At 44.8% G+C, this 14,970-nt stretch overlaps 1 protein-coding gene across 7 annotated transcripts in view; it reads right to left on the bottom strand.

Moving 5' to 3' along the window:
• LAMA2 (laminin subunit alpha 2) overlaps positions 1–14,970 on the bottom strand; it is a 748,112-nt gene that overhangs the window by 565,064 nt on the left and 168,078 nt on the right. For all 7 annotated transcript variants that reach the window (XM_061623807.1, XM_061623808.1, XM_061623810.1 and 4 more), the window contains exon 3: positions 13,603–13,715. In XM_061623807.1, the coding sequence (XP_061479791.1) occupies positions 13,603–13,715 (113 nt within the window). The remainder of the gene's footprint in view (positions 1–13,602; positions 13,716–14,970) is intronic.

Below are 14,970 nucleotides of genomic sequence, written 5' to 3'. Positions count from 1 at the left end.
AAGCTTTAATAAGCCAAGAAGGGCAAGGGTCGAGATGGCACATTGCTGGCCGAATCAATGCAAGCACCTTGTCTACGTCATCAGGCCGCATCAACTGAAACCGTTCCCAAGAAGTTGCAGCAGATGTTGCACTGGACACCTCATTGGGGACTACAGTAGATGTGGAGGGGGCATCAAGACTGCTACAGAGGCCAGCAACTTTACCCTCAAAGTGCCTTGCAAACAATTCACAGTAGGCCTCTGAAGGGTCTAAAACTCCATTTCCTGGAGTTGATGTCAACAGACCCCTGACAATATGGAAAAGCTCCACTGGACAGCTACTTGAGGATGCGATGGAGGCAGAGAAGTGGGCCTTCTTTTCCACCCTCATTGCCACACAGTAGACATGGTTATGTTTTACTCGTACCTGATCAGCCTCACAGCACGTCTTTCGCCACTTGCGCTCTAGCCATTGCCCAACCTCTTTCATTGCCTGTGTACCAAGGTGCAAATTGGGCTCCACATTAAATATTTCAGAGAGTGACCAGAAGAGGAGACATAGACTGCTGAATTTGGCAATGGTCTCACATTGGCCACAGAACTTATTTCTAACCTAAAAAGCATTGGTTGCTCTGGAATATCAAACTAGTAGATATGTCAATTACTGCTTTTGTGGATTCTCTGCCTAGTGAGTGAAGACAATTTGGAATACCAATTAATGGGGGTAGGGGTGGAGAGAGGGAATAATTTGCTGTAGTGACAGTTCCTTTTTTTAAAAATCCTTTAAAAAGTGTGCCATTACTGAGGGTGGCAATGAAGTCCCTCTGAAGCCATTAGCTGCAATTTCTTTTCCAAAATTCCCTGGAAAACAATGGTATGCTACACAATGTAGTGGCATCCCCTATGGCATTTTGGATCAGAAAATGGTGACCAGTAGTCTCAAAGAGAAGCTCTGCTGCTGTTACCACCTGCAGTGGTGGCACAAGGAAGGAAGGAAGGAAGGAAGGAAGGAAGGAAGGAAGGAAGGAAGGAAGGAAGGAAGGAAGGAAGGAAGGAAGGAAGGAAGGAAGGAAGACTGCTACCACTACAGGGTAAGCAGTCCTGAACCACGGGATGAATTTTGCTAGCCCCTGAAATCATTCCCACTTTACTCCTTATTTTCACCCCAGTGCAGAATTTTGAACCAAACATTCTGACCAGAGAACTTTCAGTTCAGCAATAGTGTATACCTTGTTATATGCAAAAGCATCTGGGTCAGAGTCAGTGTGCATGTGCATGTGATATTTACTTTGATATGAATTGATTATTTACAGTATTAATAAGTGAGAAGCATAAAAGGCTGTATCAATGTAATATGCTCTATGTGGGGCATGAGGATGGTCCAGAAGCTGTAGCTTGTCAAAATGCGGCAGCGTGACTGTTCACTGGGGCAGGATATCACCAACATGTCACCCTGCTGCTGAAAGAACTGCATTGGCTGCCTATTAGCTATCAGGCCAAGTTCAGGGTTCTGGTTTTGGTCTATAAAGCCCTATGCAGCTTGGGACCAGGATACCGGAAATATCGTCTTACCCTATATACCCAGTCAATCACTGAGCTCTGCAGGTGAGGGCCTCCTGCAGATACCATCTTATCAGAAGGTCTATTCCACACAATACAGGAAGTGGACCATAACTGTTGTGGCACCTACCCTTTGGAATTGCCTCCCCTCAAATATTAGACAGACACCATCTCTGTTATCTTTTTGGTGCCTACTGAAGAATTCCTCTGTGTATGTGTTGGAATTGCTTCTTAAGGTTTTTTTAAAGCTTTTTTTAAAAAGTTGTTTTTAAAGTTGTTTTGTTTTAATATGTTTTTAAATGTGTTTTGTTTTAATACATTTTAAAGTCTGTTTTTAAGATGTTTTAGAGTGTTGTCAGTAGAGTTACCAGGTCTCCGGTTTTCGGCCAGAGTTTCCAGTTTTTGGGGGGGCCCTCTGGCTCTCCGGCTAGTATTCCTTAACCTCCGTACTCTCCGTTTCAATTTAAAAAAAAGATTAAGTTTCTAGGTGGTCTGGTTCCCGAGATATACACCAAAACGTCAGCCGCCCCCGCAACTCTTTAATCTATTTAACTGATACGACGCTGAAGTTGGTTCCTAGTTCCCAGTTTCTTATTTGCTTGAAAGTTCAAAACACTAAAAAAGAAGAGATGACAACTACAGCAACTTCAAACCAAACTTAACATGTCTCTGAACCCCAAAATATATGTTGGGGTACCCTGTATGATATATCATAGTGATCGGGAGACTCTCCCCATCAAGAATAACAATACATTTATGCAATCAAAATCATCAGGCTTCTGATATTATCATAAATACATAATGATGTCATAAAATCATAAAAAATAAGTAACTGGGGGTGCCCACCCCGAACTCTGCTCTGGGACAGGACAAATCATATACCCCAGGAAAGGGGAGGGTGTCCTCTACAAGATGCCACTGTGTCCTGCCTGGCCCAGAGCTTCTGCTGGGCGCAGGGCACGGAGGAGTGCATCTATGCAAAACCAAAATGGACAAAAACATGTAGAAAAAAATAAGTAACTGGGGGTGCCCACTGCAAAATCTGCTCTGGGCCAGGACAAATCATACACCCCATGAAAGGGCAGGGTGTCCTCTATGAGATGCCACTGCGTCCCACCTGGCCCAGAGCTTCTGCTGGGCGCAGGACACAGAAGAGGGCATTTATACAAAATCAAAGCAGAAAAAGACATACAGGAAAAATAAGTAACTGGGGGTGCCTACCCCAAATTCTGCTCTAGGCCAGGACAAATCATACACCCCAGGAAAGGGGAGGATGTCCTCTATGAGATGCCACTGCATCACGCCTGGCCCAGAGCTTCTGCTGGGTGCAGGGCATGGAGGAGGGCATCTATGCAGACAGAAAGTGTAGAGAATCTTCTTACTCTTACTCATTTCTCAGACCTCTTTCTGAAGTGAAGGGTCAAATCTGCAAAGAAGTTTGGAATAGCCACATTAAAAGATAAGGGCAGGGCATTCTAGGCAGGGGGTTGCCAACCCTGCTTGGATATGGATATCTTTGCAGAGGATCCCTAGTCAAGTTTTACCAACAGCACAATCCAAAATATATTTATTTATTTATTTATTAGATTTTTATACCGCCCGACTAGCATAGCTCTCTGGGCGGTGTACAACAAAGTGCAAAAATATACAAAAATTCCATAGTAAAATACAACAACAATGTAAAAGAATAAGAAAACTAAAAGCAATTACAACACATATTAAAACTAAATTAAGTTAGATTAAAATGCCTTAGAAAAGAGAAAGGTTTTGACTTGGCGCCGGAAAGACAGTAACGTCGGCGCCAAGCGCACCTCATCAGGGAGACTGTTCCAGAGTTCGGGGGCCACCACTGAGAAGGCCCTAGTTCTAGTTATCACCCTCCGAGCTTCTCTATGAGTCGGAACTCGGAGGAGGGCCTTCGATGTAGAACGTAGTGTACAGGCAGGTTCATATTGGGAGAGGCGTTCCAGCAGGTATTGTGGTCCAGCGCCGTATATTTATTTATTTATTTATTTATTTATTTATTTTATTCAATTTTTATACCGCCCAAAGCCAAAGGCTCTCTGGGCGGTGCACAGCATAAAGTAAATACAATACAATAAAATACAATAAAATAACAATAGAAACACTAAAACCATACATATTAAATATTTAACAGCCTGGTATATATTAACAACAATAAAATATGTTAAAATGCCTGGGAAAATAAAAAGGTTTTAACCTGGCGCCGAAAAGATAGAAGATAGAAGTGTAGGCGCCAGGCGCACCTCGTCGGAGCCTTTAATGTTGAACGTAGTGAACGGGTAAGGCTTTATAGGTTAAAACCAGCACTTTGAATCTGGCCCGGAAGCCAGTGCAAGCGGCCCGGAACAGGTGTTATGTGTTCGGACCGCTTGGTCCACGTTATCAGTCTGGCCGCCGCGTTTTGCACAAGCTGTAGCTTCCGGACTGTCTTCAGAGGCAGCCCTACGTAGAGCACATATCTACTCAGAAGTAAGTCCTGTTGAGTTCTATGGGGACTTAGTCCCTTAGTACATGTGTTTAGAATTGCAGCCTTCAGGGGCATCCATCTTTACTCCTGAATGCTCCCATCTAACATCTCCACAACACTAGACTCCTTCTTCCTACAGTGACCTTCTGGTGACTGGCCTGGCCTGAAGGCACTTAAACCCTTCTGGCCGAAAGCAAGTTGGCTAGATTAAATGTTCCCTACCCAGGCTCCATCTTTTAGCTAAGATGTCTAGCTTAATTTCCAGTCAGATATTTTTAATTGTACGCTCCAAGCAACTTTGATTGATGCTTAATGTATCATGCTTAATGACATCACTCGGGCCCACCCCACGATATCACTCAGGCCCACCCCGTGACATCACTCGGGCCAACCCCTAAAATCTCAGGTTTTGGGATGCTTCTGACCTGGCAACCCTAGCTGTTAGTGTTTTTGTTTACCACCCTGGGCTCCTTCTGCGAGGAAGGGTGGTATACAAATTAATAGAAAGATCTTCTTTTCTTCACACCTTTTACCTACCAGGCTTACCTGTCAGGTGGGAGTCTGGGACTATAGTAGTTTCATATGAATGCAGTTAGAGCTGGGTGCAAGCCTAGAAGAGAATTGCACTTAAAAATATCTTGCTATGAGGGAGTCAGGGTTCTTGAACACAAAATAACCCTAAAAACAAGAATTTAGCTTAAGTGGCCTTTCCCCTAATTATTACTGCTTACTCATGTGGATCATACTTGGGAAAATGAAAGCTAATAAAAATGAGAAAGAGTGGTCAAGAATTTTGTGAGTGATGCAAATATTTGTTAAAAAAAAAGATTGAGTAGAAGCCTGAAAGGGAGGGGGTAGGAAGGCTTTGCATCATCCATAAAACTGATGATCTAAGACTTCTGCTGAGACTTCTGACCTAGTTGCCCCAAGTCTTTCAAGCCTGATTTCTGCATGACCAAACCATCAGTTGGAAACATGTCAGGGGTGTAAAAAGTGGAGTTGTGTAGTGAAGAACAAGTGCAACAGTAAGGAAGAGGCCAACATGAAGTGCAGAGGCTAGTTTGCTCATCTCTGCTCTTTTCTAGTGGGGCACCTCTCTTGTGACTCGCAAGTAGCCCTGTTTTTGCAGAAGTCTACTCCAACTGATAACTCCTTTAGGCTTTTGGAGAGGAAGCTCTTGGTAAGCATTAATGGGAAGGGAGGTGACCAATTCCCTGCTGATTTTAAAGGTACAGATTACTGTACCTTTTCCCCCCCTGGAGTAGCACTGAGCTCTCTTTGACTACTATAGTGAGTTGATTAGCAAGTGGGCCATTTAGATTGTTATTCTCAAGGTTATGTTAATGCGATCAGAAATAATAACTCAGAGGGTGGGCTGAAGAGTTGTGAACCTTGTTGAAGTGGTCAGGAGAGGACACTGGGAAGATTATTTTTAGGAAGGTAAAACAGTCTTTTTAGGAAGGTACTGGAAACAAAACCCTATGAGGAGAGACAGAAAGAACTGGGCATGTTCAGCCTTGAGAAGAGAAGGGAAAATATGATAGCACTCTTCAAGTATTTGAAAGGTTATTATTATTATTTATTTATTATTTATTGCATTTATATACCTCCCCATAGCCGAAGCTGTCTGGGCGGTTTACAACAATTAAAAACATTAAAAACAAATATACAAATTTTAAAAATTCATTTTTAAAAAGCAATTTAAAAACACATGCTAAAATGCCTGGGAGATGAGGAAAGTCTTGACCTGGCACCGAAAAGATAACAGTGTTGGTGCCAGGCACACCTCATCAAAAAGATCATTCCATAATTTGGGGGCCACCACTGAGAAGGCCCTCTCCCTTGTTGCCAGCCTCCTAGCTTCCCTTGGAGTAGGCACCGGGAGGAGGGCCAGGGATGTTGAGCGTAGTGTATGGGTGGGTTTGTGTAGGGAGAGGCATTCCATCAGGTATTCTGGGGCTTTATAGGTTAAAACCAGCACCTTGAACTGAGCTCAGAAACATACAGGCAGCCAATGCAAGTGGGCCAGAATTGGTGTTGAGGCATTTTGGGCCTGGTGGGCGCCCGGGCCTGCGCCTCCAGGTGGCTGTGAGTGTTCTCTGTTGCCAGGTTGCTGTGGCGTCGGCGCTCCTGGAGTGGTTGAGGTGGTGGAGCAAGAACGTGGAGTGATAGATCAGGGTGCTGCCTGCCAGCCCCCTTGTGGCTTGTACTCAAGGGAAAGGGAAAGAGTGCCATTAATACGCCAGCTCTGACTACCTTGGAAGAACTGGACCGTGCAGGGAGGTGGTCAATAACAGATTTTGATAACTTGCGTGGGTTGTTGGGGGGGTGAGGGATTCTGTTGAGGCCCAGGCGGGAAGGGGACATGTGCAGAGTGGAGAGGGTCCATGTAGGGAGGGTGGGAAGCCATGACATTAACAGGCTAGGCGGCAGATGCCAAAGGGGTGTGAGAGGCAGGCCAGGCCAGTATCGGGGAACAAGGGATAGATGCATAATATCTATCCCCTGTTCTGGGCCTGCCCACCACCAGAAGATAACTGGGGGATGTACAGCTCCAACCAATCTTCGACTGCTGTTGTGTAATACCAGGTCTGTAGTACAGAAAACATCCCTCATCCACGACAAGATCGTGGATGAGAACGCAGACGGAGATGCATTACGGAGACCTGGCTGGATGAGGCCTCAGCTCCTGTCCTTGAGGCCATGTGTCCAGCCAGTTTCCAGTACGCGCAGCAGCCAAGGATTGGTAGGCGGGGAGGGGGAGTGGCAGTTATCTATCGTGGGTCCTTGATTTTCACCAGACCCCCTCTCCACGAGACCAAGTTTGTTGATTGCATGTACTGGAGGTTGGGCCCTAAGGGCAGTTTAGGGATTCTCCTTGTGTACCGCCCACCCCGCTGCACAGCTGACTCCCTGACCGAGGTGCTCGAGGTTGTCTCGGACGTGCGGGTCTTCTCTCCTAACCTTTTGGTTTTGGGGGACTTTAACCTGCATGCCGAGACGGATCCCCTCAGGATTTCATGGAAACCATGACTTCCTGGGAACTGCACCTTAGTAATTTTGGGCCCACCCATGTAGCCGGTCATGCTCTCGACCTTGTATTTGCCTCTGGAGGGGAAGAGAGTGCTCTGAAAATGGGGGCTATTTCTTCAAACCCCGTGTCATGGTCAGATCACTATCTGGTGAATATGGACCTCTTATTGCCGCACACCCTCCGCAGGGGACAGGGACCTATTAGGATGGTCCGCCCCAGACGCCTGATGGAGCCAGAAGGATTCCTGATGGCGCTGGGAGATTTGGAGCTGTCTGAAGCTCACCCGGTCGAAACCCTGGTGACAGAGTGGAATAGGGAGATCACCAGGGCGATAGACCGGGTGGCTCCGAAAAGTCCTCTCCCCCTGAATAGAACTCAAACCGCACCTTGGTATACACCATGTCTGCGGGGTCTGAGGCAGGAGGTGAGACTACTAGAACGCCGGTGGCGGAAATCTCGCTCCGAAGACGATCGGACACTGGTTAGAGCAGCAATAGTGGCCTACCAAGTGGCAACAAAGACAGCAGAGATATTTCTTTGCTGCCTCTATTGCATCCGCAGAATGTTGTCCCAGGAGGTTGTTCCAAGTGGTCCATAGCCTGGTCGGTCCAGTTGCACAGGACCCCATGGAGCACTCTAAAGCCTCCTGTGACACATTTGCAAAACATTTTGCTGATAAAATCGATTGCCTGAAGAGCTCGATTCCGTATGCCGTGGACACAGGAAGCAGGCCAGAGACAGCCAGTTGCTATCAGGTCTGGTGGGATCGGTTTCAGCCTCTTCCCTCTGAGGAAATGGACAAGGTGCTCTCTACTGTGAGACCGACCACCTGTTTGTTTGACCCTTGCCCCACATGGCTCATTGTGGGCTGCAGAGAGAGACAGAGCAATGAGATCAAGGTGGTGGTAAATGCTTCCTTGGAAGAGGGTGCATTGCCATCTGCCCTCAAGGAGGCGGTAATAAAGCCCATCTTGAAAAAGCCCTCCTTGGATCCCCAAGATCTGAACAACTTTCGCCCAGTCTCTAATCTACCATTTTTGGGCAAGGTGATCGAACGTGTGGTGGCCAAACAGTTACAGACACACTTGGAGGAAGCAGATTATTTAGATCCATTCCAATCGGGCTTCAGGACTGGTCATGGAACTGAAACAGCCTTGGTCGCTCTGGTGGATGATTTGAGGAGGGCGTTGGATAGGGGAGAACACTCATTCCTCGTCCTCCTAGATCTTTCAGCGGCTTTTGATACCGTCGACCACGGTATCCTCCTGGGCCGCCTGGAGGGAATGGGAATTGGAGGCACTGTTCTACGGTGGTTCCGTTCCTATCTCTCTGACAGGCACCAACGGGTGGCATTGGGAGAGGAGGTTTCAGACCCTTGGCCTCTTAATTGTGGTGTGCCACAGGGCTCTATCTTCTCTCCCATGCTATTTAACATCTATGTAAAGCCGCTGGGGGCCATCATCAGGAGATTTGGGTTGCAGCACCACCAATATGCGGATGACACTCAGCTCTATCTCTCATTTAAGACCTCACCGGAGTTGGCTGTGGATACTATTTCCAAGTACCTGGAGTCCGTAAGTGAATGGATGGGAGGAAACAGGCTGAAACTGAACCCCGACAAGACCGAGGTACTGCTTGTGGGAGACAAGAGAAGATTGGGAAATATTGACCTGGTGTTGAATGGGGTAAGATTGCCCCTAAAGGACCAGGTTCGCAGCCTCGGGGTCATTCTTGACTCCCAGCTGTCCATGGAGGCTCAGGTGTTAGCAGTGAGCCAGGCAGCTTGGTATCAATTACATCTGATACAGAGGCTGCGACCCTATCTTCTGGTCCATCTGCTCCCGCGGGTAGTGCATGCCCTGGTCTCGTCTCGCTTAGACTACTGTAATGCGCTCTACGTTGGGCTACCCTTGAAGACGGTTCGGAAATTACAACTGGTACAGAATGCGGCAGCACGGCTGATTAAGAACGGCCGCCGCCGGGATCATATCACTCCAGTGCTAGAAGACCTACACTGGTTACCAGTTGTCTACCGAGCCCAATTCAAGGTGTTGGTGTTAACCTTTAAAGCCCTATACGGTTTCGGTCCAGTCTATCTAAAGGAGCGCCTCCAGCATCACCAAATATGCCGCCTGACAAGATCAGCCTCACAAGACCTTATCTCGGTCCCACCAGTGAAAACAGCTAGGCTGGTGCGGACCAGAGAGAGGGCATTCTCGATTGTGGCCCCCACCCTCTGGAACTCTCTCCCATGTGATCTTCGCCATGCCCCCTCCCTGGTAGGTTTTCGCCAAGGATTAAAAACATGGCTGTTTCAGCGGGCATACAGGATTCCTAGGTAATTTTAGTTTATAACGTACAGATGTGGGTGGGTTGATTATTTGAAGACTGATGTTGGAACTGTATTTATATGTTGTATCTTATTTTAATCTATGTATGCTGCCTAGAGTGGCCGTTCATTCGGCCAGATAGGCAGCCTAAAAATAAACTTTTATTATTATTATTATTATATGTTCGAATTGTCTGGTCCCTGTTATCAATCTGGCCACTGCATTTTGCACAAGCTGCAGTTTCTGAACCATCTTCAAAGGCAGCCCCATGTAGAGCACATTGCAGTAATCTAACTTGGAGGTTACCAGAGCATGGATACCTGAAGCCAGGTTATCCCTGTCCAGATAGGGGCGTAGCTGGGCCACCAACTGAAGTTGGTAGAAGGCACTCCATGCCACCAAGGCTACCTGAACCTCAAGTGACAGAGATGGTTCTAGGAGAACCCCCAAGCTACAAACCTGCTCCTTCAGGGGGAGTGGAACCCCATCTAGGACAGGTTGGACAACCACCATCCGGTCAGAAGAACCACCCACTAACAGCATCTCAGTCTTGTCTGGATTGGGCCTTAGTTTATTTGTCTGGATTGGGCCTTAGACTGCCCTCATCCAGTCCATTGTCACAGCCAGGCACCAGTTCAGCACATTGACAGCTTCACCTGAAGAAGATGAAAAGGAGAAATAGAGATGCCTGTCATCAGCATACTGATGGCAACACACTCCAAAATTCCGGATGACCACACTCAGCAGTTTCATGTAGATGTTGAACAGCATGGGGGACAGAGATGACCCCTGTGGAACTCCATACTGGAGAATCCAGGGTGCCGAGCAATGTTCCTCAAGCACCACCTTCTGGAGCCAATCCGCCAAGTAGGAGCGGAACCACCATCATGCAGTCCCTCCCACTCCCAACTCAGCCAGTCTTCCCAGAAGGATACCATGGTTGATGGTATCGAAAGCCACTGAGACATCAAGGAGAATCAACAGAGTCACACTCCCCCTGTCTTTCTCTGACAGGGTCATCATAACAGGGAACCCAAGGCTGTTTCCATGCCAAAACCAGGCCTGAAACCCGACTGAAGTGGATCCAGATAATCAGTCTCATCCAAGAGTGTCTGGCCTGCAACCACTCGTTCAAGGACTTTGCCCAGGAATGGAACATTTGCCACCAGCCTATAGTTATTAAAATTTTCTGGGTCTCTTCAGAAGTGGTCTCACTACCGCCTCTTTCGGGTTGTCACACAGAGGGGGGCCAAGATCTCTTCTCAGTCATCCCAGAGTGCAGGACCCAGAATAATGGGCTCAAGTTACAGGAAGCCAAATTTCGGCTAAACATCAGAAAAAACTTCATAACTGTTAGAGAGGTACAATAATGGAGCCAATTACCTAGGGAGATCGTGGGCTCTCCAACACCGGAGGCATTCAAGAGGCAGCTGGACAGCTACCTGTCAGGAATGCTTTAAGTTGGATTTCTGCATAGAGCAGGGGGTTGGACTCGATGGCCTTATAGACCCCTTTCAACTCTACTCTTATGATTCTATTATTATAAGTCATAAACCTGAACTTTCAGAAGTGATGGGGTTCATAAAGGTTGTGATGTTTATTGAGCACAGCTGAAGATCTTGTGGAACGCCTCTCCCGCTATGAACCTACCCGGTCACTTCGCTCAGCATCTAAGGCCCTCCTCCGAGTACCAACCCATCGAGAAGCCCGGAGGACAGTTACTCAATCTAGGGCCTTTTCTGTAGTGGCCCCCGAACTGTGGAACAGCCTCCCCGAAGAGGTACGCCTGGCGCCTACGCTCCTATCTTTCCGGCACCAGGTTAAGACCTGGCTATGCTCCCAGGCATTTTAAGCGTTTATGTTATAATTTAAAAAAAAAATTCTTTTCTTTTGTTCCTGCTTGTATTCATTGTTTGTAGGCTGATTTTATTGTGATTTTGTATTTTAACCTTTTGTACACCGCCCAGAGAGCCACTCGCTATGGGCGGTTTATAAATGAAACAAACAAACAAACAAATAAATAAATAAAAAGATACAAAAAAGGTTGTGAGAAAGATTTGGGACAGTGGAGTCAACATAGGCTGATCTCTTTCTTAGGGCAGAGGAACCACAGAGGGAATGAAAAGATTCTGAACAAATACACAGGAGCATCTTAGTGGTAAAAGGAATGCAGCTAAGCAGATTTGGGTCTGGTCATTGTCTAGATGGGAGACCACCCAGAAACCACATGCATGCTGCCTTGAGTTCCTTGATGAAAGATAAGTGGGGTATAAATGTAATAAAATAAAACTATACTTCACTCAGTCAGTCTCCATTGGGTAAGGGAGAGCAAGTGATTTGTGGGTGTTAACTGAAAAGACCATAGAATTTTGCCAAAGGGAATCTTAGCTGGTTATACATGCCAGGTCACCTCATATAAAGTTCCTTATTTCGTTCTAGACTGGTTTTATTAAATGGATCTACATGCCTTGATGGAGCCTCTTTCATCTTAAGGTTTGCAGCTGGATCTGTTTCTTGTTCCTGCAAATGAAATACACTCAGTTCCACTTCATTTTACATTAATCTCTACTCTTATCCCCCATCAACTCTGCTGGTGTTCTGGCTATTGTCACACCGGGAGTAGGATCAATCCTACAGTCAAGAGAACAGCTTCAGGAGTCAGCATGATAATTCTCCATTCAGAATGAGTAAAGGGAAGGGTGGAGCCTCCTAGGTTATCTAAGCTATTTTTAATTTCTTGGATACTGAGTAGCAGCAGGAGAGAATATTACATTGTGATGTGTTATTTCTGGCAGCCAGTAGATACTCTGTATTTGCATTAGCTAAAGGGAAATAAAACTACTATTCTGTCACTCGAAGTCCTCTTACTTGCCTTCCTGCCATAATCCACGATTCTTGTGAACAGTAAATGCTAACAGTCTTCTAGAATCTATACAACTGTCATTTCATCAAACTTACCATGGAAGGAAAAGAAAATGATTGGCAGGAAATGCAATGAGAAACCTAAGACGACTTCCTACTGAGTCTATGCAAATGTATCAGAACTTGTTAGCTTTCCAAATATACTAGGTTCAATTTTTCTTTTTTTAAAAAAAGTGATACACACTTTGCAGAGCTTTTTGTAGCAAGATGACATTTCTTCAAAGGCCTGCATGGATCACAGAAAACTGGAACTATGCCCACTGTACTGAAACACATTTTTCACAATTTGTAGTTTTTCAACAACAAAACATTGTGTTTTAACCTCTATATATTTTTGTGTTTCTGAGAACATTTAAAGATTAATTTTCAGTGTTCTAGCTATCAGCCTTGGTGCTAGACATTCCTATAGTTGCATATTTAAAAGGTGTACTGAAAAAAGTAATGCAGATGTTATCTTCATCCCCATACACAAATAATTGCTCATGTGAGTGTTCTATCCACATGAGATCATAATGTCAGAGGGTGTGATGTACAGGGGATTACTGATGAGAAAAATAACCAACTTTTTTCTAATAATGGAGAACAAGAAACCCTAATTATATAATGTTATATTGATTGTGTGGTAGATCACCAATATGAGCATTAATTTGTTTGGGTTAGCCAAGTAGCATACAAAGAAGCAAAGGAAGCTGCCTTATACTGAGTTAGACTATTGGTCAGTGGAGACTGGTGGCTCCAATATCAGTGGGGCAGTGAATCAGCTCCAGGTTTTAGTCCAAACTTTCAAGGAGCTTTCCAAGGTGCTGTTGTATGTTGAAAGCTCAGACTAAAACCTGTAATGGATTCATTTCCCCACTGACATTCAAGCTACCAGTCTCCACTGCTATGGTTCCATCTAGCTCAATATTTTATCTGTATTGACTACTGGTGTTGTCAGGAGTCTTTCTCAACCTGACCTGGAAATGTTGTGGATTAAACCTTGGACCGTCTGCATGCAGAGCCTATACTCTTATTAATAACTACAGTCCTTCCCACCTGTAATCGTTCTAAACATTCTTGTGGGTTTTTTCATTTTTTAATATTTGTTAAATGCTGTTCCCTGCCCTGAAATCTAGTATGATGTAGGGGAGTATTAAAAATTACTTTTCACATTGGTTGTGTCAGTTAATCAGGGCCTAATTATAATCCAGGAAATAATGGATGCTTAAAAGTAGGCAGACTGGTAGAAAAATAATAGCAAATTTTGTCACCATAATACAACAGCAGAATCAAAGAATAAAGATTACCTGCCGCAGGTCAAGTGTGATGGTCACATGGTGATATTCCACCCCATTCTGAATGCTTGGACTTTGCCACCAAGTATTTTTGCCATCAATTGCATTTGTTATTGGATGTTGCACTGTTGGAACAACAGTAAAATTCAAAATAATAATGAAGTTGATTAGCAATGAATATGACTTGACTTCTGTCTCACCCACTCATTCTACTTCAACCCACTTAACTTAATCATTCCATTGTATACAGGCATATATTATAATACCCTGGATTTTAAAAAAATCTTGTGCTTATCATGACACAGTGCAGACTTTAAAAGTGCACACAAAGGTTTATTATGAAGTATATTTCTATGACATAAGCAGGAGGAGATTAAAGACAGAGTTAAGACAGACAGACAGACACTACCAACATAACAAACCTTTCTCTCTTACACATTGCCCTAGTCTTTCTACCCATAAGGCATCCTAAAACAACATGCGCTGTTCTTTGGCTGCAATGAAATCACCATTAATTTCAATGAGATTTGAACTGTGTTTCCCATGTATAGTCCACATGAGTTCAGCAGCAGTGCCTAATTAATTACACCAAATGATGCTATCAGCTGCTGTATGAAGAAATAGTCATAGCAGAAGTAAAAGCAGAGGAGGAGGAGGAGTAATATACATGTCATACTGAGGAAGCACTAATGGCTAGTTTCATTAGCTAGTCCAGATCCAATGTGAGTTATGCTACTGGCCTTCCTGATTCTGCTTGTCTCTATAGGTTAATGTCTAAGGCTTCAATCCTAACCTCACTTACCTGGGAGTAAGCACCACTGAATTCAACAGGACTCACATTTAGGAGACATGATTAGAACTGTTAGTCTCTTGTGGTAGTCTGCATCATGACAACAACAGAAACTGCATCCACAGATCCTAACAACCAGATACAAGTATCTAGCTAGGATATCAAAGGGTACAATGCCTTGTTGCACATGCATATCCTAATCCAGCCAATGGGACCCTCCTTGTCTTCACTGATCTTTCTTGTATGATAGGTTCAACAGATAATACCAAAGTTGTTTATATATCACATATTCTTTGTTTTTTGCATATGAGAAGCCACCTGTTATTTAAATTTATGAACCAGGTTGATAATGTTTACAAATTCATACTTTGATTCACATCAGCAGCTCACTCAAGGAAAGGAACCTTGCCTCACTAGTGAAAAGCCGGAATGTCTGAACATATTTGAAAACACAATTAAAGCACTCATGGAAGGAAGAGACGGTGTCAAGTCTTAAAACTGCCAATGTCATAAACTGTACACAAATATTAAATGATTCAGTAGCACACAGGAAGCATTGAGAGTAGCATGTTATAAAATTAGGGAGAGAA

The sequence above is a fragment of the Rhineura floridana genome, chromosome 4 (assembly GCF_030035675.1).
Source record: "Rhineura floridana isolate rRhiFlo1 chromosome 4, rRhiFlo1.hap2, whole genome shotgun sequence".
Classification (NCBI taxonomy): domain Eukaryota; kingdom Metazoa; phylum Chordata; class Lepidosauria; order Squamata; family Rhineuridae; genus Rhineura; species Rhineura floridana.
The sequence above is the reverse complement of the archived record's forward strand: the minus strand, read 5'-3'. Positions and strand labels throughout refer to the sequence as shown.